Genomic DNA, 23,023 nt, shown 5'->3' with positions numbered 1-23,023 from the left:
TTTCGCTCTACCTCTACCTCATCCTCTCACACTTAAACTCCAACTATAATGCCACTTTCTCCCATTTTGTATCCTCCTTCTCTTCTTTGGCTTTCTCCTCTCCTCCATCCTCCTCACACTCCATCTCCTCTTCCTCCAACCCCAACTCTAACATTACTTTCTCTCTTCTCTCTCATCGTTCTCCTCCTTCGCTCATAGTTAACCTTAAAAAGAAGTTACATTCGGGTTATACTAAATCACATATTCAATATAAAAATTTATTATTTTAAAAATTATTCATCTTAAATTTATAAAAATATACTAAATATATTATATCTCATCCTAATAATTTCAAAGAAATTTAAATATATTTAGTGAAAATTTAAAGGGTTAAACTTGAGTTACATTCCTATTACACTTGAGTTTTACTCATCATAGATTCAACTCAAAGTCATCTTATTTCAAAAATCAATCATCCTAAATTCATACAAAAATAAAAAAAGGATACTAAACATATATCATCCTAAACTGATCTATAAATTTATTACTTGAAACAACTCAATTCAAGAGTATTATTGAAATAAAAAAAAGACACCCTTAGTTAAAATTTAATTACGTGGGTGTCAACTACTAAAAGCAAAAGGGTTTTTTTAATAAATTATTTAAAAATATTTTCTTAAGTTAACCTAAACTTAAACCTCAAAATCGTTTTTACACATATTTTTATATAAATACTATTTTTTTTTCCTCTTCAGTATCTTTAGATATATTATAATTAAAATATATAAAAATATTCTCTTAAGTTAACCTAAACTTAAACCACAAAATCGTTTTTACACTTATTTTTATATAAATACTAATTCTTTTTTCTCTTCAGAATCTTTAGATATATTATAATTAAAATATATAAAAATATTCTCTTAAGTGAACCCAAACCTAATTTTTTTTTTCTCCTCAATATTTTTAGATATTCTAGAAATAAAAAAGATAAAAAATCTCTCTAGTTAATCCAAACTTAAACCTCAAAATATCTTTTACACTTTTTTTCTTGCATAAATACTAAAAATGATTTTTTTTTCTCCTCAGTATCTTTATCCAAAATATAGGGTTTTTTATCTTGAAAATTACCTATATATATATATATATCCTATTACTACTAACTACATTTATCTTAGTGATAAGTAAACCATGTTGTGGCATTCCCTCGCTCGATAAATCCACCGATACTTCCGCTGCGGAAACCTCGGCGTCGTCCTCCTCCTCGTCTTCCATCGGCCGATCCCTTCCACTACCAGACATGACCACCATCCCCCGTTGCAACGACCACTTCTCCGTGTCCGGTCACTGCCCTTTTGTGTCCAGCTTCTCCAAGCACAGGTGGAAGCCATTCGGGGTCACATCAGTACGCAACCGCAACCAGCTGCCTCCCAACCCACATAAAGAAAGGTGAATTATTGCTCTACTTTTTCCGTCAAGTGGATGCCAAGCAATTGCTTTTCTCTTTGGAAATGCAATATTCGCGGCTAATTTCTCAAAATGATTCAGTCTTTGGATTCTTTTCCTTGTCCAACTTCATGGAAGGAATCCATGATTCCGGGTATGTAGTGAAAGAGATGATGAACTTAGTTATTTCTGACCTCTAACTGCTACTCGAGTGTTGAGGGGAATCGTTCCAAGGGTCGCTTTCTGTGTAATACGACAAGTTTTGGTATCTCCAGATGGTTTTGTCGTTGATTTCAGGAGTATTCCATCAACACTGATGCTCACTGCCACGCTGTAGGGAATAAGGAATCGGTGGAATGCATATACTCTCTGCTACTTAAAGAGTAGGACATGGGAACAAGTCACTCTAGTGTTCTTTCTCGCCTCACTATTTCTCCCCCGAGCTTTGGCACTTAGACTACAAATTAATAGGGTCATCTCAAACATCCAAAGAAGTGGAAGAAGGAACCGGAAGGACTCCATCTTTGGACCACCAAATGCCCAGTTAGTACTGAAGCCTTCAAAAATCTGGAGTTGATTCATTGTTGATTTCCTACTTCTGATGTTCTGTAATCTATTTCAATCTAACTACTGAAGGGTCCTCAAATACTTAATGATGCCATGTAAGATTCATCTATTAGCAGTGTTGCCGTTTCTGGAATGCTTTTGGAGTTTATACTGGAATTGTATGTTGATGCAATTGGCCCCTAAATAGTATGATCAACTATACCGAGACTATTTTTTGATCCTTTTGAGTTGATTTCTTCCTTTTGTTGTTTCTGTCTTATTTAATTTCTCGACAGTGCAAATCTAGGACTGTTAAAATTAAGTTCTGAATCTTAGTTTAAAAAAAAATGCAAACTTATAAAAACAGAGTAATAGAACTAGCAACTTTCCTTGGTATATGATCTTAATAGTGATTATCAATAACTTTGAGGCAGCCTGATTATCAGTTTGGTTGGAGGATTCTGGACAGCTACCCCTTTTATGCCTGGTACACAGGCAGATTCCAGTCTGTCTTACACCTTTATAGAGATGCCTATTTGTGAAGATAGCTACATGTTTAATAAGAAGATGACAGTTACATTTGAGAACAGTGCACCGTGGCTCTGGGAAGTACCTATACTTGTAATTCTTCATTTTCTCATGGAGATCTGGGTCTTACTTTGCAGTTTACATCTATTTCTCCTACTTTATGTTTTGTCAAATCTTCATGAAAGAAGGTAGAAGGTGAACAAACCGGGCAATTAAGTTGGAATTGTTGGTAGCTACTATTGGACTGCCATGGTCAGTTATTTATGGTTGAATCCTGATAGTCTACCCCCTTAACCCATATCTGCATTAGAGTGTTAATGATTTGATTTTCTGGTTGTGGGTTTCTTGAATATTATTAGCACCACTGTGCTTTTGTATATTGTAAATGAAGTAGTCAGGGTTTTCTTTCTGTTTGTTATTTTTTATTGGGAGACAACTTTTGGATTTGGAGGATTCAAGAAGAATGATTTTGGAACCAAACACTATACTTTGATGACCTTTCTTCTATTTTTATTAATTTGAGAAAGATCATTGAATTCTACGAGTTTCTTTTTGATCTTTTTTCAATTGCCTGATATGTTACATTGTAGAATAATCAGGTGACATTCTTGAAAGTTTTTGCTAAGATGGTACCAAAAGGAGGGATGAAAATATCTAATTCAACTGATGCAAGCTCCCATGAACAAGAGGAGAACAATGATTTTCAGAGCAAAAGTAAACAGCAAGACCTGAAGAAGAGGAATAATAGCATGCCTTATCACAAGCTTTTTTCCTTGGCTGACACAGCAGATCTTGCTTTAATGGTTGTGGGCACAATTGCAGCTATTTCTGATGGGGTCTCATTACCTTTGACAACAGTTCTTTTTGGAGATATGATCAACACTTTTGGGAAAACTAGAGACATAAACTATATTGTTCATGAGGTTTCTAAGGTGGGTAACCTATTTGACAACTTTCCTTAATCTTACAGTTATCACATTCATCCAAGAAAAGAATTTACACTCATCATTTTAACTACAGCTATTAGCTCTTTTACCCTTTGCTCATTGAAGTTGATCACAGAATTCCTACATGTGTTTTCTTCTTTCTGGCTTATCATGGCATCAAAGCATTCTCAGTGCTTAGTGTTTTGCAAATTGCATTTTATTGCTGCATTTTTCTTGTGTCTCCAGGTCGCTCTGAAGTTTGTATATTTAGGCATCGCAAATGGCATAGCTTCATTCCTTCGTAAGAAGATATACATATTAATATAGTGAATTGTTTAGTTATTTGCATGGCTAAGATGCTTGAACTTATAGTGAAATTGTCATTTATTGTTAGAGGTGGCTTGCTGGACGATTACTGGGGAAAGACAAGCTGCACAGATTAGAAACCTGTACTTGAAAGCCATACTTAGACAAGATATTGCATTCTTTGACAAGGAAGCTAACACAGGAGAGGTTATTGCAAAGATATCAGGTGACACTTTTCTAATTCAGGATGCCATGGGTGAAAAGGTACCAGAAACATGCCTTATCCTATGTCTATCATACATGTCATGCCAACAATTTTTATGTTTCTTAATTGATTAAAAACTGTTTGTGAACATACTTCTGTCTACTTTAGTCAATTTTCTGTTTGGTCATATAGATGCAATTCCATACTTGTTCATTGTAGTCTCAGTTACCCCTTCAAATTTACACACTTAATTTTGCTTATGTCATATCTTATCCCTCTAGCTGTTCTGATGCCTCTGCATCTAAAATTTCTTGGGACATAAGAATTTGCTATGTTGCTTCAGTGAAGTTTCAATAAATTTCAAAGATGAAAGTCTTCTACTCATTTCTTATAGACTTTGATATATCAATTCCCAGGCTGGAAAATTCATTCAATTGGTATCGTCATTCGTAGGAGGGTTTATAGTAGCATTTGTCCAGGGATGGCAACTTACACTTGTTATGTTGTCCACCATTCCTCCTATGGTGCTTGCTGCTGCAGTCATGGCCACTGTGTTGACCAAGATGGCAGCCCGTGGGCAGACAGCTTATTCAGAAGCAGCAGCCACTGTTGAACAAACAATTGGCTCAATTCGGACAGTATGGACATATTTAGTTCTTGTGCATGCAAAAGTTGAAATTAACTTCTTGTTTTCCTTTCCTAAATAAAACAGTCTAATTCATTCTTAGGTTGTATCTTTTACCGGAGAGGAACATGCTATAAAGAAATACAACAAAAGTCTTAAGAGCGCTTACAAGGCCAGTGTTCTGGAAGGCTTGTCTGCAGGAGTAGGCTTGGGTGCAACTTTTGGTATTGTGTTCTTTGGCTATGGTTTAGGAATATGGTTTGGATCTAAAATGATATTGAAGAAAAACTACACTGGTGGAGATGTCATCAATGTGATTTTTGCAGTCATTACAGGCTCCATGTGAGTTCCTATTTCCCATATCAATCTTCATATCTTAATGTAGGATATTTTTAGAGTTGACCTGCTATTTGTTGTTCAAATTCCTTGGTAAGGACCTGGTCTTATAGGTATTTATTTTAAATGTTTCGCTTTTGTACAGAATCTTACTGCCGTATCAGGAGCATGTTCAAAATACTTTTTTCACACCTTTAGATACTTTTGGAGGGTTTTGGGTAATTGTTGAATTGAACATAGTTTGGCAATTCGTGTCCAATCTTATTGTTATCTGCAAACTGAGAGAAGAAGAAACCATAGATTGTTGACAAAGAGGATCTAGTTGTATAAATGCTTTTCAAGTTGTGATATGCTGTTGCTAGTAAGATGCTTCAGAGGTTAGCTCACAGTTCATGCTAATAATTAGAGTTCTGATGATCCTGTTGTGCTTGGGTGTATAGGATAAACATTATGACTTTTTTAGATGATGTCATCTCCTATGCAATGCTCCCAGTTTATAGGTATGGATGATTACCTCTAGTGTCTGTGTGCTTTCCTGATATGTAGCCTATGCTGTTCTTGTGGTAGGTAATGTGGACTAAAGTAAATTCTCCAGCTTATTATACATGATCTTCTTCTATTGTTAGTGCCTTCGTGTAGCATACCACAGATTGTTGGCCATGTTTAGGTTGTTATTGCACTCGCTATCTTCCAACATTATAGTAAGAATATGTAAAATTGTTGAATATTGACCATTACAATACCAGTGTATCTGACTCCTGAGAATTCATTAACATCAGTTGAACCGAAGACACCCTGCGTTGACAGGACCAAAATATCCATGATGGCATCATAACCCATAGTACATGAACCCAAGTAGAAATCTATATGTCCAAGACATATGACACTTAAGACTGTCCACTGCAAATGTATTAAGTCAATTTAATGATGGGTTTAACTCGTGATATTTAAATTACTCTTAGCACTTTGAATTACTCTTAGATTCTATTGCTAACCCATCATGGACATCATTTTGTCTTTTGGTACTATTATGAACATTGGTGTTCATATAAACTCTTGTTGCAAACTTGGGTGCAAAAAGTTAAGAGATGTGAAATACATGGATATGCTAGCTATCTTTTATAGATCAATAACATGAGAAATATTATTGAAATACATGGTATATTTAAAATTTGCAGATTGCATGCTAGGACCATCAGCATCCTCCTTAACAAAAATGATTATTATTCTTATGGATAGATGGCTATGGGAAAACATGATAATCAATCACCACAATTGTTATTTAGTTTGCTAAAACATATGAATTCTTTGAGTATCTTGTGTGTTGACCAGTTCATGATGTACACCCAAACTGTGTCCAGACTAGTTATTGTTCACACATTTTCTTTGGCTTATCTTGTATTACCATCCATTTATATGTAATTAAGCATATCTTATTAAGAGCACACTTATATATACAATGTATATCTGCACTGACATATCCTAGTCATATGATAATGATTGTCGAGAAGGAAACATTCTACTAATCAATTGGCAAGCATCTTTCAGGTCCCTAGGCCAGGCCTCCCCATGTACAAGTGCTTTTGCAGCAGGACAAGTGGCAGCTTTCAAGATGTTTGAGACAATCAACAGGAAGCCTGAGATAGATGCTTATGATACCACTGGAACAACTTTGGATGACATTCGTGGAGATATTGAATTAAAGGATGTGTACTTTAGCTATCCAGCTAGACCTCATGAGCAAATACTCAAAGGGTTATCTTTGTTCGTTCAAGGTGGAACATCTGTTGCCTTGGTTGGAGAAAGTGGAAGTGGAAAGTCAACTATCATCAGTCTATTAGAGAGATTTTACGATCCACAAGCTGGTGAGATTCTTATAGATGGAATAAATCTGAAGGAATTCAAGCTGAGATGGATCAGAGGGAAAATTGGACTTGTTAGCCAGGAACCAGTCCTCTTGGCATCTACGATAAGGGAAAACATTGCTTATGGAAAGGATGATGCTACCATTGATGAAATTAAAGCTGCTGCTGATCTAGCCAGTGCTTCCAAATTTATTGATAAATTGCCTCAGGTATATGCTCTTTTGATCTTCAGGATTTCTTAATTATTTAACATTCATGCATAGTATTCATTGCAACCGAACTCAATCCTCAAATTTTAACGTCTTCATATAGGGTAAAAGAATTTGAATTCAATGATATGCAATGATATTTGAATTTTAACGTCTTCATATAGGGTGTTCATATTTCTATTCATGTCATAATTTTGAATTTGAATTCAATGATATGCAAAATAACAGCAATGATTTTATAAAAGGGTCTTGACACCTTGGTTGGAGAGCATGGAATTCAGCTCTCTGGGGGTCAGAAACAAAGAGTTGCAATAGCTAGAGCTGTTCTCAAGGACCCAAGAATCCTACTGCTAGATGAAGCCACCAGCGCTCTTGATGCAGAGTCTGAAAGTATTTTGCAGGAGGCACTTGACCACGCCATGAAAAACAGAACCACTGTTATTGTTGCTCATCGGTTGACAACAGTGAGGAATGCAAATATGATCACTGTAGTTCATCAAGGCTCAATAGCTGAAAAAGGTGCATCTTGCATACAGATTATGCTTCAGTCCTCAAGTTCTTAAATTGTTACTTTGAACTTTTGCCTTTTGTATAATATCAATTTAGTTTTTTTTTATTTTTGAGAGAATGTTCTAGTTTTTACAAGAAATTCTCTGATAACATTGTCTTTTATATAATGTCGATTTAGTTTTTATATTTTTGACAGAATGTTCTAGTTTTACAAGAAATTCTCTGATCACATTATGTGTCTTTTAAGTGTAATTGATATCTAATGTTTCTTTTCCTGGATCAAATAGGATCCCATGATGAGCTCATTAAGATTCCAAATGGAGCTTATTACCAACTTGTAAGGTTACAGGAAGTGAAACAAGATTCTGATCAACATACTCCAGTTGACCAGGACAACATTTATGCAACTATTGGCCAACAGTTGATTCAAACATCTTCCCAGCTATCAACCAATAGATGGTCATCTGTTGGAAGTGACAGTTTTCACCCATTATCAGAATCTTTTAGGGTGCCTGTTGGACTATTAGAAGCTCCCATGGAGACTTCGCAGTGTGAAGGGTCATTAGAGAAAATTCAAGTACCTGTTAGCCGCCTTGCATCTCTAAATAAACCGGAGATTCCTTTGTTACTATTAGGTACAATTGCTGCTATAATCAGTGGAATATTGCTGCCTATTTTTGGAGCTCTCTTGTCAAGTATAATACGTACCTTGTATGAGCCACCAACAAAGCTTCGTAAGGATTCAAAATTTTGGACATTGATGTTGACTTTCCTTGGTTTGGCAACCTTGCTGTCGATTCCAGCAAGAGCTTATTTGTTTGCTATTGCTGGGTCCAAGTTAATAGAAAGAATCAGAGCAATGTCATTTGACAAAATTGTTCATATGGAGGTTGGGTGGTTTGACAAACTTGAAAACTCAAGTGGAGCAATTGGAGCAAGGCTTTCAGCAGATGCAGCAACAGTGAGGACTCTTGTTGGTGATACATTGGCACTTGCTGTTCAGAATGCTGCAACATTAGTTGCAGGTTTGGCAATTGCCTTTTCTGCATGTTGGCAGCTGGCTCTAATAATACTGGCATTGGCACCTTTGGTAGGTCTAAATGGATGGATTCAATTAAAATTCATGAAGGGATTGAATGCAGATGCAAAGGTGCGTTCTGCAATCTAGTGAGATCAATTTCAAGTGTTTTTCTGTGATTTATATAAAACAATTGGATGGTTCTTAGATCCCCCATAGGTGTATTGGTGCCATTTTATGATATTTTTGTTTTTTTATTCAAAAGCAAGATGCAAATTCTCATAAAAAATAAGATAACAATAAGAAGATTTAGAATATGCTTATCTCAGGCACATATTGACTTATAACTAATATGTTCTGCACCACTTAATTGTTCTTCTAAGGAAACTGTGATTCACCATAAATAACTTTCCTGCAGATGATGTTTGAGGAGGCAAGTCAGGTTGCCAGTGATGCAATTAGAAATATAAGAACAGTTTCCTCTTTCACTGCTGAAGAGAAGGTGATAGAACTTTATAGGAGGAAATATAAAGGTCCTATGAATTCTATCATAAAGCAAGGATTGATTGGTGGACTTGGTTTTGGTCTCTCCAACATCTTGCTGTTTTGTGTATATGCAACTGGCTTCTATGCTGGAGCTAGGCTTGTAAAGGATGGCGAGACTACATTCGCAAATGTTTTTCGTGTACGTGAGTATTTTTCTTTGTTTTCTAAACTAGTTGCTCCTGACAACCCTAATTAATGTGGGTTTTGCTCTAGATATCTAAATGCTGTTCTGGAATCTTATTCCTGAAGGATGTCATCCTCCAATTTAATTTCTGTTATAAACTGAAGCCAGTTCTGGTTCTGGTTCTGCTAATGACTGTAAAAACTGCCAATTCTACCTTAAGTTAGCAGGTGGTTGTTTATTACATCTGATCCGTGTGATATAATTAATTATTTAAGATTCTGGTGTGTTATGTACCATTTCAAAATGGGGACTTTTGTTCATGTCAAACTGAATTGGAGACATGTAAGAGTTCAACCTTGATTCAAGTAAATTAATGCAAAACTAAAATAATATTTGATTTTGCTGAGGATGAGTATTTCCATTTTTTTTAAAGTTTGACAGAAACCATCATGTGACAACTCTCTGATGAAGAAAAGGTTTTCTTTCTTTGTTCAACATGTCAAGTAGATACAAGATGATGAATGCTAGTTAATAACTTAATATATACTTTCATGTAATACCCTTATAATCGAGTTACAATTGGACATACAGATGCAGCTCCTTTCCTCTCCTAATAAAGTACTATGTTTTATATGCCTTGTAGGTCTTCTTTGCTCTCAACTTTGCGGCAGTAGGAATTACCCAGTATAGCTCCCTAGCACCTGATTCTGCAAAAGCAAAATCTGCTACAGCTTCAGTATTTGCAATACTTGATCGCAAGTCCAAGATTGACTCCAGTGATGATTCTGGCACAACATTAGATTTAGTGGAGGGAAATATTGTATTTGATCATGTCAGCTTCAGATACCCCACAAGGCCTGATGTCCAGATCTTTCATGACTTATGCTTTGCTGTTCAGTCAGGAAAGGTAACCTAATCATCTCCATTCTAAATTCTTGTTTTTATCGATAAAATTACGCAAATTAGTGTCTTTTCAGTTTAGGTTTTATTAGATGCAGATCCATTCACAAGTAGCTCATTCATTATGCTCTGAATAGGAGTACATGACTAACACTTCTGCAATGGAACATGTATGTGCATCATATGTTAAATAACTGCTGTTTATGCTGTCTTTTGCTCTAGAATTTCAAGCAACGACTGTGGTCCTTGTTTACATAATGAATTCCAGAGCAAGTAATGAAGCCTAAATTCATATCTTCCTCATTATACTCTATGGATAAAGATTTTGTGGTTATAATATTTAAGATTTTTAAACCTCAGGAACTATTTGGTGAAAAGTCTACAGATAAAATTTTCAGCCAGAAATTTTAAACCTTAACTTTATATGGATAAAATTTTATACTTTGTCTTCCTCATGAACTATTTAGGCAGTCGAGATATCATTAATTTCCTGTTTCTTGTTGAATATTTTCATATAGAAATGTTAGTTAACTTTATCCATCCAATTGTTCCACAGAGGATGTCAGACAAGTAATTCAAAATGCCCAAGTATGAGATGGTACATTGCATTCTGAAAAATAAGCCTGAATAAATTCTTAGTTTTCTTCATTTTTTTATGAGAGAGCTTAACAACTTTTGAGGAATTAAATGGTTCTTTGATATTTTCACATATGCATGCGTGATTTGGATGTATGCCTTGTATCCTGATTGTCATTGTCCTGAACTAGTTGATGATCGAATTACCTACTGCAACCTTTTCTCTAGACTGTTGCTATTGTTGGCGAAAGTGGAAGTGGGAAATCCACCTTGCTCTCACTGCTCCAGAGATTTTATGACCTTGACTCAGGTCATATATTGCTAGATGGAGTAGAGATACAAAAACTGAAGCTCAGGTGGCTGAGACAACAAATGGGTTTGGTTAGTCAAGAGCCTGTATTGTTCAATGATACTGTTCGGGCCAACATTGCATATGGAAAAGGAGGAGACGCCACCGAGTCAGAGATATTAGCTGCTGCTGAGTCCGCGAATGCGCACCAGTTCATAAGTGGATTGCAGCAGGTTAGAGCACATTATGTACATTGCCTAAACAAGCATGAGCTGTCAAAAGATAAAAATCACAAACTCTTGAATTTGTGCAGGGCTACGACACTTTAGTTGGGGAACGTGGTGCCCAATTATCAGGTGGCCAGAAGCAACGATTGGCGATAGCACGTGCCATTATAAAGGACCCAAAGATCCTGCTGTTCGATGAGGCTACCAGTGCACTCGACACGGACTCTGAGCGTGCAGTTCAAGAGGCACTTGAAAGGGTGATGATCAACCGCACCACAATCGTAGTTGCACATAGATTGTCAACCATTAAAGGTGCCGATATGATTGCAGTACTCCAAGATGGCACGATCGTGGAGAAGGGCAAACATGAAGATCTGATCAACATTAAGGATGGGTTTTATGCAACCCTAGTAGCATTTCAGTCAGCGTAGTGTGCCCATAACACAATATTATTGTCCTCTATAGGATGAAATGTTGCATCCTGGCTTATATCGATGTTTCCTGTTATATATCTGTAGCATGAACCAATTACTATGATTTGTTAATGCGATCATTATCGTTTACTTCATCATGTAAAAACATGAGTAACTAATTTGAATGATTATGATTTGACCATCAGGCTGGCACCATGAGATCACAGATTTACTTCTTTGATGATTTTGATTCTCAAATGAGAACACCATTTCACCATGGATTGATTGTGTGATCTCACTGTAGATTAAATCCACTTATCATTTTAGTGAGTGACCTATATATCATGTGATGATAGACCAATGTTTCTTCTAGCAGTAGGCAGGGTTTCGCAAGTTACAAACTTTTTTGGTTCATTCAATAAGGATTCTGTGAAGTCTAAGATTTATGAAGAATGTTTAGCTACCTTTGAACCCTGAAATGAATGTTTTTAAGCGTAGTTTTTGGAAATGTTTAATATACTAGTAAGACTTTTTGCCCACAGAGATTTCTATTATAAATGTGAAAAGTTACAGCTACTTTTCTTTTAAGATACAAAAGGATAAGTTTTTTTTTCTAGTTAATGTCAAAAGTTAACAGTAATAGTTTACTCCAAATCGAAAAAATGTTGTCCATATGAAGAACAAAAATAACAGAAATGTTTATAGATTACGATTAATATCATTGACGTATCTTCTACATGATTCTTAGTTCAAATAATCAAAGTAATTCTTAGTGTGGAAAATAATAAAAATACTTTCCCCAAAACCTAAAACTAATATATATGAACATCAAAGTAGCAAAATCCTGAAATGTATCCCACTACATTAGTCGCGGATTTGTTACTTCTATTTTTCATGAGGCTCAAAAATGAGGTTAGAATGCAAAACACATAACATAATCACAATACTACTAATATGCAAACTGAGAGAGTGGAATTTTTGGTTGATGTGCATTGCTTGCCAATGCGCAGAAAAGGTGCAGATTATCCAAATCACATCCTACTCAATATTGGTTACTCTACTCAGCCTTCTCAAGCAGCAATCAAGATACATGCATCTGGCCTCAGCATGCTCCACAACCAAAAAAAAAAGATCTTGAGAACCTTTTAATTGCCATTAACCCTAATTTCAAACCTTCTGCCAAATTTACAACATAATCTTCCACACAGTAACTTGCAGAAGCAATACCTTTACGGTCAACATCTTGCATATCTAGTTGCAACCTCTGCAAATAAGCGAGAGGTAGCAATTCAAAAATTCTGATGTCAACAAAATTTCCAATCTAATCTTATGACCGAAGAAGTTTCTACTCCTGAACAAAAGAAAAATTCCCGGTAACCATTGGTACATCATTTAGAATGGGGAATTCATAAGATATTTGTTGCCTTATCACCTAGAAAGATAAAGCCACATGAAAAATGAAGGACATAATATAAAGGACTTTTGCATCTAAAGATATTACAACAGAGTTGCCTGACAAAGAGGCAGCTGCTAAAGCTAATATAGGCACCTCAATCTCAAATTCACTAGTATTACTACATGCTCTCTGGTATCTGTGACTGACCATTATCCATAAGCTCATCAAGTCAGTGGAGGCATCACTTACCTTATAAACATGAAAAGAGTCGAACACCTTCCTTACAATAGTTCAACATTCCATGATGGAACACTAGTCTCATTTGTGCTTCTCTTCATCTGATGCTTACAATAGTTATGTGTGATCTTCTCTTGAACTTCAAGAGCAATACATTTGTGGCTTTATAATATCATTAGCATGGTAAAATAACTAGACACCATAATTTCACCCGAAAATTCTACTCTTGTGCTTGGATTTCAATCAATCACACCAAAAACGTAGCTCATATTAATAATCATCCAGAGTGCAGTGTATGGAAAACACATTCACCGGAAGCTTTTCTTTGTCACAGTTCCCGCTTCATATCTGTAGCATTTACAGACTCCATTTCATGAACCTAGGAAAAAAAAACTAGTTTATGCCTGTGTTGCCTCTTCTTACCCGAGAGCTTCGTCTTTTGGGCTGTTTCGTTCCATGCTGTTTTCCTGATATCCTCTGCCTTCAAAAACGGAAATAAAACAACATCAATCCTCGAATCAATCACATTTAACTAGACATAAACTACCAAATCATGCACCAAGCAGCTTACTTAAGAATGTTAAGTTGGAAAGTCAAATCATTGATCTCCAAACCAGAGAGCTTCAGTGAAGACAAGGTTCCAGGTACTTCCTCCGACACCACCTTCGACAATTTATCCGCGGAGACCGCTAGCTTCTTAAAAGCCTGAACTTGGACCAATCAGAAATGCAAAATCTCGTAGCCGATGAATAGAAAGATTAAAGGCGGCCAAATGAGAACAACTATTCTCACGTTCAAGGCAGGGAGAGAAATCATTGCCAAAGAGAAGAACGAACCAACGACCTGCGATAAAAACATAAAAGTAAGAAACACAAAAAAGAAAGCAGTTCCCACAAAGGCGGCGCCTTTTCGCTAGACGGTCTCAAATCTGATAGCTAGATATGCATCTAATCGATCAAAGGGAAGAAAGATTGGATTTCAGTGAGTGCCTCGAAGAGAAAGACGGAAGTTACCATGGATATGACGAAGAGGATAGAAAAGAGCCCCAATTCGGGCTCGCGGCTAAGCCCTCGAATTATAGGAAGGGACGGAGAACCAGACTGCGCAACGAGCACGGGACTTGAACCGGACGAAACGAGAGCGGGACCACCATCTTGGGAGTCCAGAGAAAGCCTAATCGCGAGCGGCGGCTGACTCCGGCGAGGCCGAGCGGCCGGTCTCGGTGGCGGTCGCAATGTCGTTGGAGAGGAAAGGAGCATCGGAGTCTGTGGCCGCGGCGAAATGGTTGAGGGCAGAAACGGGAGCGATTCGGCTCGCTATAAACTGATCGATAGAAATTGAACCGGCCGGCCCGATTCGAATCGGTGGAGAGATCAAATTCTTTGTCTCATTCTACTTGTATCATGTACCCGCATTCCAACTTAAGTCCGATACTCTCCCCGTGTAAATCCTGTGCTGATGTGTGATGATTACCAAATCAACGATCAAAATCTTTGATAATATCTTAATATAATGCCTCCCGAGGCAGCACATCGTAGTCTCCGATATATTTAAGATCGATCCTCTAAGATCAAAACCGTGAATGCCTACTCTCGCCCACTCAGCTCCATCTCCGGACCACTAATCCTTGCGTCGGGTGGCGCCGGCAAGATGCAAATCTTTGTGAAGACCCTCACGGGCAAGACGATCACCCTCGAGGTGGAGTCGTCGGACACGATCGACAACGTGAAGGCTAAGATCCAGGAGGAGGAGGGCATCCAGCCGGACCAGCCGCGTCTCATCTTCGCGGGGAGATCGAGGACGGCCCCACGCTCGCCGACTACAACATCCAGAAGGAGTCCACCCTCCACCTTGTCCTCCGCCTCCGCGGCGGTGCTAAGAAGCGCAAGAAGAAGACCTACACCAAGCCGAATAAGATCAAGCACAAGAAGAAGAAGGTCAAATTCGCGGTGCTCCAGTTCTATAAGGTGGACGATGCCACCGGAAAGGTCACCCGCCTCCGCAAGGAGTGTCCCGACGCTGAGTGTGGAGCCGGCACCTTCATGGCCAATCACTTTGACCGCCACTACTGCGGCAAGTGCGGCCTCACCTACGTCTACCAGAAGGCGTAAGGTGAGTCAACTATTGATCGCTTTCTTGATTTAGAGTCAATAACTAGCGAGCTGCAAAGATTGTGATCTCCTAGTTTGGATTTAGTTTTATGTGGTCAATTAATGTGTAGAGGACAAATGACCTGGTTTTAGGTTTTAATTACGTTTGTTTTATAGGAGAATGATGGATTATGATACATTTGCTAGTCTGAATTGTTTGCTTCGAAAACTTTTCTGTGGTCGCTTGTTCTCCAAAGGCATTTTGTCGAATGGTTACCGAGCAATGCTTCTGCAGAGACACATTTCGTAATCGGCTATATGTATTATATTTCTCGTCACTAACCTCAGGGTAGAGCAAAATTCTAGTCAGATCATGAGCCTTTCAATCCAATTCTATTGTTTCCTGTATATTTTCCTCCTAATTCTGATCAGCTGAAAATTTCTAACCTTCTATACTCATGTTAAACATTTTGTTCTTTCATTGTATTATTAGTTGGGGTAATACTTAGTTGTTTGTAGAAAAAAATGTTTCTTTTCCTAATGGCTATACGCTAAATATTCATAATAATAGAATATCTCGATCCATAAAGCATAACTAACTTCATATTATTTAAATTTAAAGCTTGTATGGCAATCACACTGCATTACCTCCTCATCACTTTATCCATCTCTTTTTTTAATAATATTATCATCAATTTTTCTTGAATAATAATATATGTCTGTCTAATATTAGTAAATATAATTACTGGATACTCTTTTCTCTTCAAAAACTTATCTTGCCAAAATTTTGTGAATTTTATAAATCAATAAAAACCATATATGAATCTTATGAATCTTGCCTTGATATATAAAATTTCATTGATATCTTTACTAAGTAAATAATTTTATGATATGATTTTTGGACAGAAAACCAAACTGATTTTTAAGAATATCATCTCTTTAATCATATTTGGTGATTTTCCTGTGGAAATTAGTTATAGTAGAAAAGTCATAAAAAAAAAAAGCAGAGATGTGCAAAATAGTTGATAGTATTTTGCACCATCAGTTATTTCTTGATGTCATTTTAGGCAATGATTTAGTAAGAAAATGCTGTCATGTAAACTATTTATCAAGCGGGGGAATGAAAACCCGGCATGGGGAGTGGACCCACTCACGGCCTCTCTTGCTTGGGCTGCGGGATCATCTCACCATGTTTACACGTTCAAATTTCACAAACAAAAAGCATCCATAGCAAAGTGAGTTATCCAATCCTGCAAGGGCAGTTTTTCCCTTCTCAGCCCATTTAAGAAGGAAGCCAACAAATCCAGTTTCCTTACTAGATGATTATAAATTTATGATGTATTTTCATCACTATCTTCAGTTCATGCTATAGGTAGTCTTTAGAGTTCAATTATGTGCTTATTTGGTGTCTAAGAGCCTTGATATACTTGTCGCATATGTTGAACAGGTTGTGACAAGCTTCTTTGTAGAATATATATATTGAGTTGTTACTTGGATGCTTGGATACTTTCTACTCGCTATGCACTAAAGTTACTTTGGTAGTTTATTTCTCCATATGATTGCTCGGGAATCGTTTATGGAGAAATGATTATTACAAGCAACACTTCAACAATTTGGAGTCAGTGCGAAGAGAATTGTCTCCACTTCCATGGCTGAGACTAGAAATGAAGTTGCTTTCGTCAAGCTTGAAGGCAGATCTATGGCAATATTGAAGGAACTCAGTATGGCACTACTTGATGTGAATACTTTTTAGGCATCATGAGGTAAGCCTCTTAAAAGTTCTGAAGTAACCAATGACAAGATCAAGCAACAAAATAACCGCTGCATCAACAAAGTTATGAAGATGCATTTACATATCACTTGAATGAAATTGCCATTTATTGTACATATATTGGGAATCTTCTTTCTTTTGAGGAACCAGAAAGTGAGGAATTTTTGTTTCCTTGTTTTGTTTGCAACACTTGTTAATCCAGTAAGACACTATTATGTTTTTCAGAATTATACTTCTTGACATGCACATCATGTAAGTTATTTGTTGAAGACATGAAGTATTTTATAGGGAATATTCTCTTAACAATAATCTCCAACCCACGGTGTCTCTATGCTTTTTATGTAGTAAATTTAGTTGCTTCTATATTTTTCATTAATCTTCTTTTTTCTTGTTTTAAAAAAATGGATGTCAGTATTCATGTTCGAATTTGACTTTTTCTCTCTAGTGTCGCATTGCCCTTCTTGTGTAAATCCCTGATGGAGTTTTGGATTTTTTAGACGTCTCATCAGATGTGGAACAATAGTGTCTCTGACTCAGAAAATGAAAAAATAGTGTCCTATTAGACGTCTCATCAGATGGCTGGAAACAAGGGCCTAATCTCATCAGATGTCTCTGACTCAGAAATTGAAAAAATAGTGTCTTAGATTTTTTAGACTTTTGTTAGATTCTTTTGTATTCTTTTGATAAATCTGGGCAACCCATGATGTATTCGTTCTGGATGTGGAACTGATTTGATATTTTCTGAAGTTAGAAGTTGCCCTTTTGGTTCATTAGATTCATTATTTTTGCTTGGTTGTGGTTTTTCATCCTCCGTCAAGGGTCCAAACATATTGAACTTAGCACAAAGCTCAGCCACTCCAAAATATCTCAAAGTTGTTCAGTATTTCTTTATCTGCATGATACCAGCTCTGGTGAATGCATTGTCTGTTACTTCATCCTGCAGAAGACGAAACACAATTTCCGCAAAACTTGGACTCATAACATGTTTAAGATTCATAAATTTCTGCAAATTTCCTTTTATCTACACTTCAATATTCACATAGTATTTTGATAAACACAATTTGTAATTTCCTCTTTTTCACCTCTGCAGGAAAGACTTTGAGAGGAATGGGATGATCAGCATGATTCCAGTCACAATTTGAAACATTCAAGGGGAAGTTTTCCTGATGAATTTTGTGGAGCTTCTGATTCAGTGTTCCTTGATCTCCCCCAGCCTTGGTTACCATTGCCATCTGTTTGAAGAATGTTGAAGCAAGCAAGTAGTGCAGTGCTCATCTGAGGTTCCAATATCAGGTTCTACAAGTCCCGTTGATCTTTAACCTACCATTTTCATTCTTTTGCATGAATGTGCAGTGCAGCTTGTTTCCTTCTATACTACTCTCGGATTGAGATCGAGTTTGACACAAATCAAAATCTCAAGGGTGACAATGATTGCTGATTCATTCTCTCTGCTCAAAGCCAAATGGAAACATGATCAAGAAGAGACGCAACGTCCAGGGTTTTATTAGAGTCTAGATTATAGATAATAATAGTAATAATATCATGTGGCAGACAGTTGATGTTTCTTGATTACTCATATAGCCCGATAATCTTTTAAAATTATTGGTTTTGTAATCACAGGTTGACGTAACCCACAATAATTTGTGGATGATATGAATATTATACTTTAGGTTATATAGAAAAAGGTAGGCTAGATGAACACAGAGTCAAGATGGCCGAGTTGGTCTAAGGCGCTAGTTTTAGGTACTAGTCCGAAAGGGCATGGGTTCGAATCCCATTCTTGACAATTTTAGTTGGCTCTTTAGACCTATATCATACGTTTTTATGATCATACTGTTTTGAGTTATCATCCTTTTCATCACGTTTCTCAATTCATCACTTCATCAATCTATTTAGGAGGCCAAACAAACACAGTCAAGATGGCCGAGTTGGTCTAAGGCGCTAGTTTCAGGTACTAGTCCGAAAGGGCATGGGTTCGAATCTCATTCTTGACAACTTGAGTTAGATTTTTAGATCTATATCATGCTTTTTTATGATCATACTGTTTTGACTTTATCCTTCCTTTTACGTTTCTCAATCTCTTACTTCACCAATCTACTTTAGAAGGCTAAATAAACACAAAGTCAAGATGGCCGAGTTGGTCTAAGGCGCTAGTTTCAGGTACTAGTCCGAAAGGGCATGGGTTCGAATCCCATTCTTGACAACTTGAGTTAGATTTTTAGATCTATATCATTCTTTTTTATGATCATACTGTTTTGACTTTATCCTTCCTTTTACGTTTCTCAATCTCTCACTTCACCAATCTACTTTAGAAGGCTAAATAAACACAAAGTCAAGATGGCCGAGTTGGTCTAAGGCGCTAGTTTCAGGTACTAGTCCAAAAGGGCATGGGTTCGAATCCCATTCTTGACAACTTGTGTTGGCTCGTTAGACCTATATCAGACGTTTTTATGACCATACTGTTTTGAGTTATCATCCTTTTCATCACGTTTCTCAATTCATCACTTCATCAATTTATTTAGGAGGCTAAATAAACATAAAGTCAAGATGGCCGAGTTGGTCTAAGGCGTTAGTTTCAGATACTAGTCCGAAAGGGCATGGGTTCGAATCCCATTCTTGACAACTTTAGTTAGATTTTTAGACCTATATCATGCTTTTTTATGATCATACTGTTTTGAGTTTATTATCCTTTTCATCACGTTTCTCAATCCCTCACCTCACCGATCCACTTTAAGCCCATTTCCAAGTCTTTGCTCGCGTGCAGTCTCCTCCCATTAGGCGCATGCAGCTGCTAAGACGGCGACAACCTCCCGCCGCCGTAGGATCTCCGAGTAGGCCTCATTCGGTTCACGGAGCTTCATCTCGTCAACAAGTGGATTGGAGTCGTCTTCTCGTCAACAAGGGCATGGGTTCGAATCCCATTCTTGACAACTTTAGTTAGATTTTTAGACCTATATCATGCTTTTTTATGATCATACTGTTTTGAGTTTATTATCCTTTTCATCACGTTTCTCAATCCCTCACCTCACCGATCCACTTTAAGCCCATTTCCAAGTCTTTGCTCGCGTGCAGTCTCCTCCCATTAGGCGCATGCAGCTGCTAAGACGGCGACAACCTCCCGCCGCCGTAGGATCTCCGAGTAGGCCTCATTCGGTTCACGGAGCTTCATCTCGTCAACAAGTGGATTGGAGTCGTCTTCTTGGACAGTGAGATCCTGGCTTTGTGTATATATAGCCACGAGATCTTCGATTTGTTCCTGCCCATTTGTCACTGTTCGTAGGCTAAACCCACAAATGGAAGTAACGAGGATTCTCCTACTTCTCGTCTTCATCTCCTCTACCTTCTGCTGCACTCCTGCATATGGAAGAGCTCGTCTTCATGTGAAGCGTCCGAGGTACAGCATTGCTCTCCCTCCAATGGCGGAGCCTCCCTCTCCCAGTTTCATCCGTCGGCTTCCTGCACTTGCTCCTGAGCCTGCCATCCGCGGGAATTCTGGGCTGAGCTCTACAAACTCCACTAGTGGACAGCCTCCTCGTCCTCCTCCTCCAGAGCCTATCGATGGCAACCACGGTTGGAATTCCACCAACTCCACCGCTGTTCTCGACGTGCGTGCCCTCGGAGCAATAGGCGATGGAGTCTCCGACGACACCGAAGCATTAAAGAGCGCGTGGGAGGCTGCTTGCCAAGGAGGGCCAGGACTCATCCTTCTTCCGCAGGGCTACACCTTCAAGATCCAGTCGACCATCTTCGCCGGGCCTTGTCGGAGTGAGCTCACGTTTCAGGTACGCCATGGTTTCTCAGTTCATCTTAATTCTTCCCTGGTTCCCTTCGAGTCTAATAACGAAGCCGACGCTCGTCTACAACAAGGTCGATGGAACAATTACGCCACCCGATGGTCCGGACGAATGGCCTCAGAGCATTAGCCGGCGGCAGTGGCTTGTGTTCTACAGAGTCAACGGGATGAAGCTACAAGGAGGTGGACTCATTGATGGAAAAGGAGAGAAGTGGTGGAACCTTCCGTGCAAACCTCACAAGGTATACATGAACGAACACCTGTGAGACACAAAAGAAGTAGCAACGGAGAGAGATCCTGTTTCCTTTTCCCGAGCTTGAAGAACAGAGGAACTCGATGCCAAGAATCTAATCTCACTTTTCCTGACATTGCAGGGGCCAAATGGCACGACATTGCCTGGAACTTGTGATAGTCCTGTGGTAACCTCAACTGGATTTACCTCTCGTTTCAGTAAAGCCAATGAATGCTGCAAACTAAGCTTTCGTTTTCTCAGGCTCTGAGGTTCTTCATGAGCTCAAATCTCACGGTACGCGAGCTCAGAATCCAAAACAGCCCTCAGTTCCACTTCCGGTTCGACAACTGCAGGAACGTCACCATTGACACAATCTGTATAAGCTCACCTGCTCTTAGCCCCAACACCGATGGCATCCATGTGGAGAACACCGAGCTGGTCGGAATCTACAACTCCGTCATCTCTAATGGTGAGCTCATCATCTCAAAGTTGCTTCCACGTCCACATCACAGGAATCCTTATGTATGCTGCATTTTGGCGATGAACAGGGGATGACTGTGTGTCCATCGGAGCTGGTAGCGTCGGCATAAGCATCGTAAACGTAACCTGTGGACCAAGCCATGGTATCAGGTACTCTCGAGACCTTCCTTCATCGCTTACACCCACTCATCTTCTCCCTAAACAAGCTTGAGCTGCTTTGTCTCCCTCCTTCAGCATCGGGAGCCTTGGAAAGCAGAACACTCGGGCCTGTGTGGCAAACATAACAGTGAAGAACGCAGTCATCAAGCATTCAGACAATGGTGTCAGGATCAAGACATGGCAAGGTGGATCGGGATCGGTCTCATCCATCAGCTTCGAAAACATACGCATGGACACCGTGAGGAACCCCATCATCATCGACCAGTACTACTGCCTCAGCAAGTCATGCCTGAACCAGACTTCTGCGGTCTACGTATCAGATGTATCCTACACCGGCATCAGGGGAACATACGACGTTAGGAGTCCGCCCATCCACTTGGCATGCAGCGACTCTGTTCCCTGCACCAACATCACTCTATCGGAGGTGGAGCTGCTTCCTGCCCAAGGAGACTTCATCTCCGATCCATTCTGCTGGAATGCCTACGGCGCGACAGAGACGCTGACGATTCCTCCGGTGTCGTGCTTGTCGGAGGGCTTACCTCAATCGATTATTGACATTGATTCAGATAAGTGCTATCGAGGAAGTTAAATGGTACACGAAGAATCATACTCAATGTAACAGTAAGGTTGCAATATAGTGACGAGAAATGCTCAATGAAAGGAGTGAAGTTATGGAAGTTAGCTGTGTGTAATCAACACATTCTCCCAATGAAATGGAAAAAGAGTCAAACGTGCAAAGCTCAAAGCTGAATTGCTTCTGATTGGACCAATTAACATGATATTTCAGTGAAAGTTCAAATGGCATTTCCAGGTTCAGAGATATTCCACCTTGTTCTTCAGCAAAAGGAACCGCTTTTAGTGTGGCTGTGGGCGCTAGATAAAGCTATTTGCACCTGAAGAAGTTCATGAACCAATACATCAATCATGAATGCATTATTGAATGGAGAATTGAGAAAAAGGAGAGAAGATATCAGTGACCAGCAGCTTCTTAACTCACGGGAGTGGTGAGGGCGAGGCAAAAAGAAAAGTCCTTTTGACGAACAGAAAGCGATCTCTCTCTCTTGCGCGATGGGCAGCAACAACGATGGGAATGGTGGTAGGAGGCTTGTGCGCGCCGGTGCATGCTCTAAACCCCATCCATTTGCACCCTCCCACTGTTAGGTTCCTCTCGAAACCCCTCATGTTCTATGTTAGCGGCTCATGGAGAGTAGAAGGCGGAGGCAGGGATGCATTATTGAGGTGGGCTTCGTCTTGGTTGCCCCGCATTTCGGGACACCTCAAAGTATTCCCATGT

General features: G+C 38.7%; 3 protein-coding genes, 5 non-coding genes and 1 pseudogene across 19 annotated transcripts; 8 read left to right on the top strand and 1 right to left on the bottom strand.

The window, feature by feature from the left end:
• Positions 1-1,222: 1,222 nt before the first annotated feature.
• On the top strand, positions 1,223-11,787 carry LOC135649851 (ABC transporter B family member 21-like). Of its 11 annotated transcripts, XM_065168743.1 has the most exons (14): positions 1,522-1,965; positions 2,106-2,175; positions 3,087-3,428; positions 3,669-3,723; positions 3,817-3,992; positions 4,350-4,571; positions 4,662-4,900; positions 6,443-6,968; positions 7,214-7,487; positions 7,766-8,628; positions 8,915-9,181; positions 9,810-10,073; positions 10,871-11,164; positions 11,245-11,787. In XM_065168743.1, exons 3-14 carry the CDS (start codon positions 3,123-3,125, stop codon positions 11,587-11,589), a joined length of 3,831 nt encoding a protein of 1,276 aa, XP_065024815.1. In that variant the 5' UTR covers positions 1,522-1,965; positions 2,106-2,175; positions 3,087-3,122; the 3' UTR covers positions 11,590-11,787. The 11 variants fall into 11 exon arrangements, with proteins under 11 accessions (XP_065024816.1, XP_065024814.1, XP_065024819.1 ...); XM_065168744.1 differs by lacking the exons at positions 1,522-1,965; positions 2,106-2,175 and adding an exon at positions 1,223-1,425 and having other exon boundaries at positions 3,096-3,428; XM_065168742.1 differs by lacking the exons at positions 1,522-1,965; positions 2,106-2,175 and adding an exon at positions 1,223-1,425.
• A 1,622-nt stretch (positions 11,788-13,409) lies between these two features.
• LOC135648291 (uncharacterized) lies at positions 13,410-14,500 on the bottom strand. Of its 2 annotated transcripts, XM_065165810.1 has the most exons (5): positions 14,218-14,500; positions 13,997-14,047; positions 13,776-13,909; positions 13,628-13,685; positions 13,410-13,552 (listed from the first exon to the last, which is right to left on the bottom strand). In XM_065165810.1, the coding sequence occupies exons 1-5, from the start codon at positions 14,461-14,463 to the stop codon at positions 13,547-13,549; spliced, it is 495 nt and encodes a 164-aa protein (XP_065021882.1). In that variant the 5' UTR covers positions 14,464-14,500; the 3' UTR covers positions 13,410-13,546. The 2 variants fall into 2 exon arrangements, with proteins under 2 accessions (XP_065021882.1, XP_065021881.1); XM_065165809.1 differs by having other exon boundaries at positions 13,410-13,685.
• Positions 14,501-14,796: 296 nt separating this feature from the next.
• LOC135648701 (ubiquitin-ribosomal protein eS31z fusion protein-like) lies at positions 14,797-18,686 on the top strand (annotated as a pseudogene).
• An 84-nt stretch (positions 18,687-18,770) lies between these two features.
• TRNAL-UAG (transfer RNA leucine (anticodon UAG)) lies at positions 18,771-18,851 on the top strand. The gene has a single exon. It is a non-coding gene; the product is annotated as a tRNA-Leu (tRNA).
• Positions 18,852-18,978: 127 nt separating this feature from the next.
• Positions 18,979-19,059, top strand: TRNAL-CAG (transfer RNA leucine (anticodon CAG)). The gene has a single exon. It is a non-coding gene; the product is annotated as a tRNA-Leu (tRNA).
• Positions 19,060-19,187: 128 nt separating this feature from the next.
• On the top strand, positions 19,188-19,268 carry TRNAL-CAG (transfer RNA leucine (anticodon CAG)). The gene has a single exon. It is a non-coding gene; the product is annotated as a tRNA-Leu (tRNA).
• Positions 19,269-19,396: 128 nt separating this feature from the next.
• Positions 19,397-19,477, top strand: TRNAL-CAG (transfer RNA leucine (anticodon CAG)). Its single transcript has one exon. It is a non-coding gene; the product is annotated as a tRNA-Leu (tRNA).
• Positions 19,478-19,606: 129 nt separating this feature from the next.
• On the top strand, positions 19,607-19,687 carry TRNAL-CAG (transfer RNA leucine (anticodon CAG)). The gene has a single exon. It is a non-coding gene; the product is annotated as a tRNA-Leu (tRNA).
• A 468-nt stretch (positions 19,688-20,155) lies between these two features.
• Positions 20,156-22,467, top strand: LOC103998175 (polygalacturonase At1g48100). Its single transcript, XM_009419567.3, has 6 exons — positions 20,156-20,847; positions 20,933-21,100; positions 21,233-21,277; positions 21,352-21,559; positions 21,639-21,720; positions 21,805-22,467. The coding sequence occupies exons 1-6, from the start codon at positions 20,359-20,361 to the stop codon at positions 22,316-22,318; spliced, it is 1,506 nt and encodes a 501-aa protein (XP_009417842.2). The 5' UTR covers positions 20,156-20,358; the 3' UTR covers positions 22,319-22,467.
• The last annotated feature ends 556 nt before the right edge of the window (positions 22,468-23,023 follow it).

The sequence above is a fragment of the Musa acuminata genome, chromosome BXJ3-9 (assembly GCF_036884655.1).
Source record: "Musa acuminata AAA Group cultivar baxijiao chromosome BXJ3-9, Cavendish_Baxijiao_AAA, whole genome shotgun sequence".
Classification (NCBI taxonomy): domain Eukaryota; kingdom Viridiplantae; phylum Streptophyta; class Magnoliopsida; order Zingiberales; family Musaceae; genus Musa; species Musa acuminata.
Note: the sequence above shows the minus strand (reverse complement) of the source record. Positions and strands in the feature narration are given on the sequence as shown.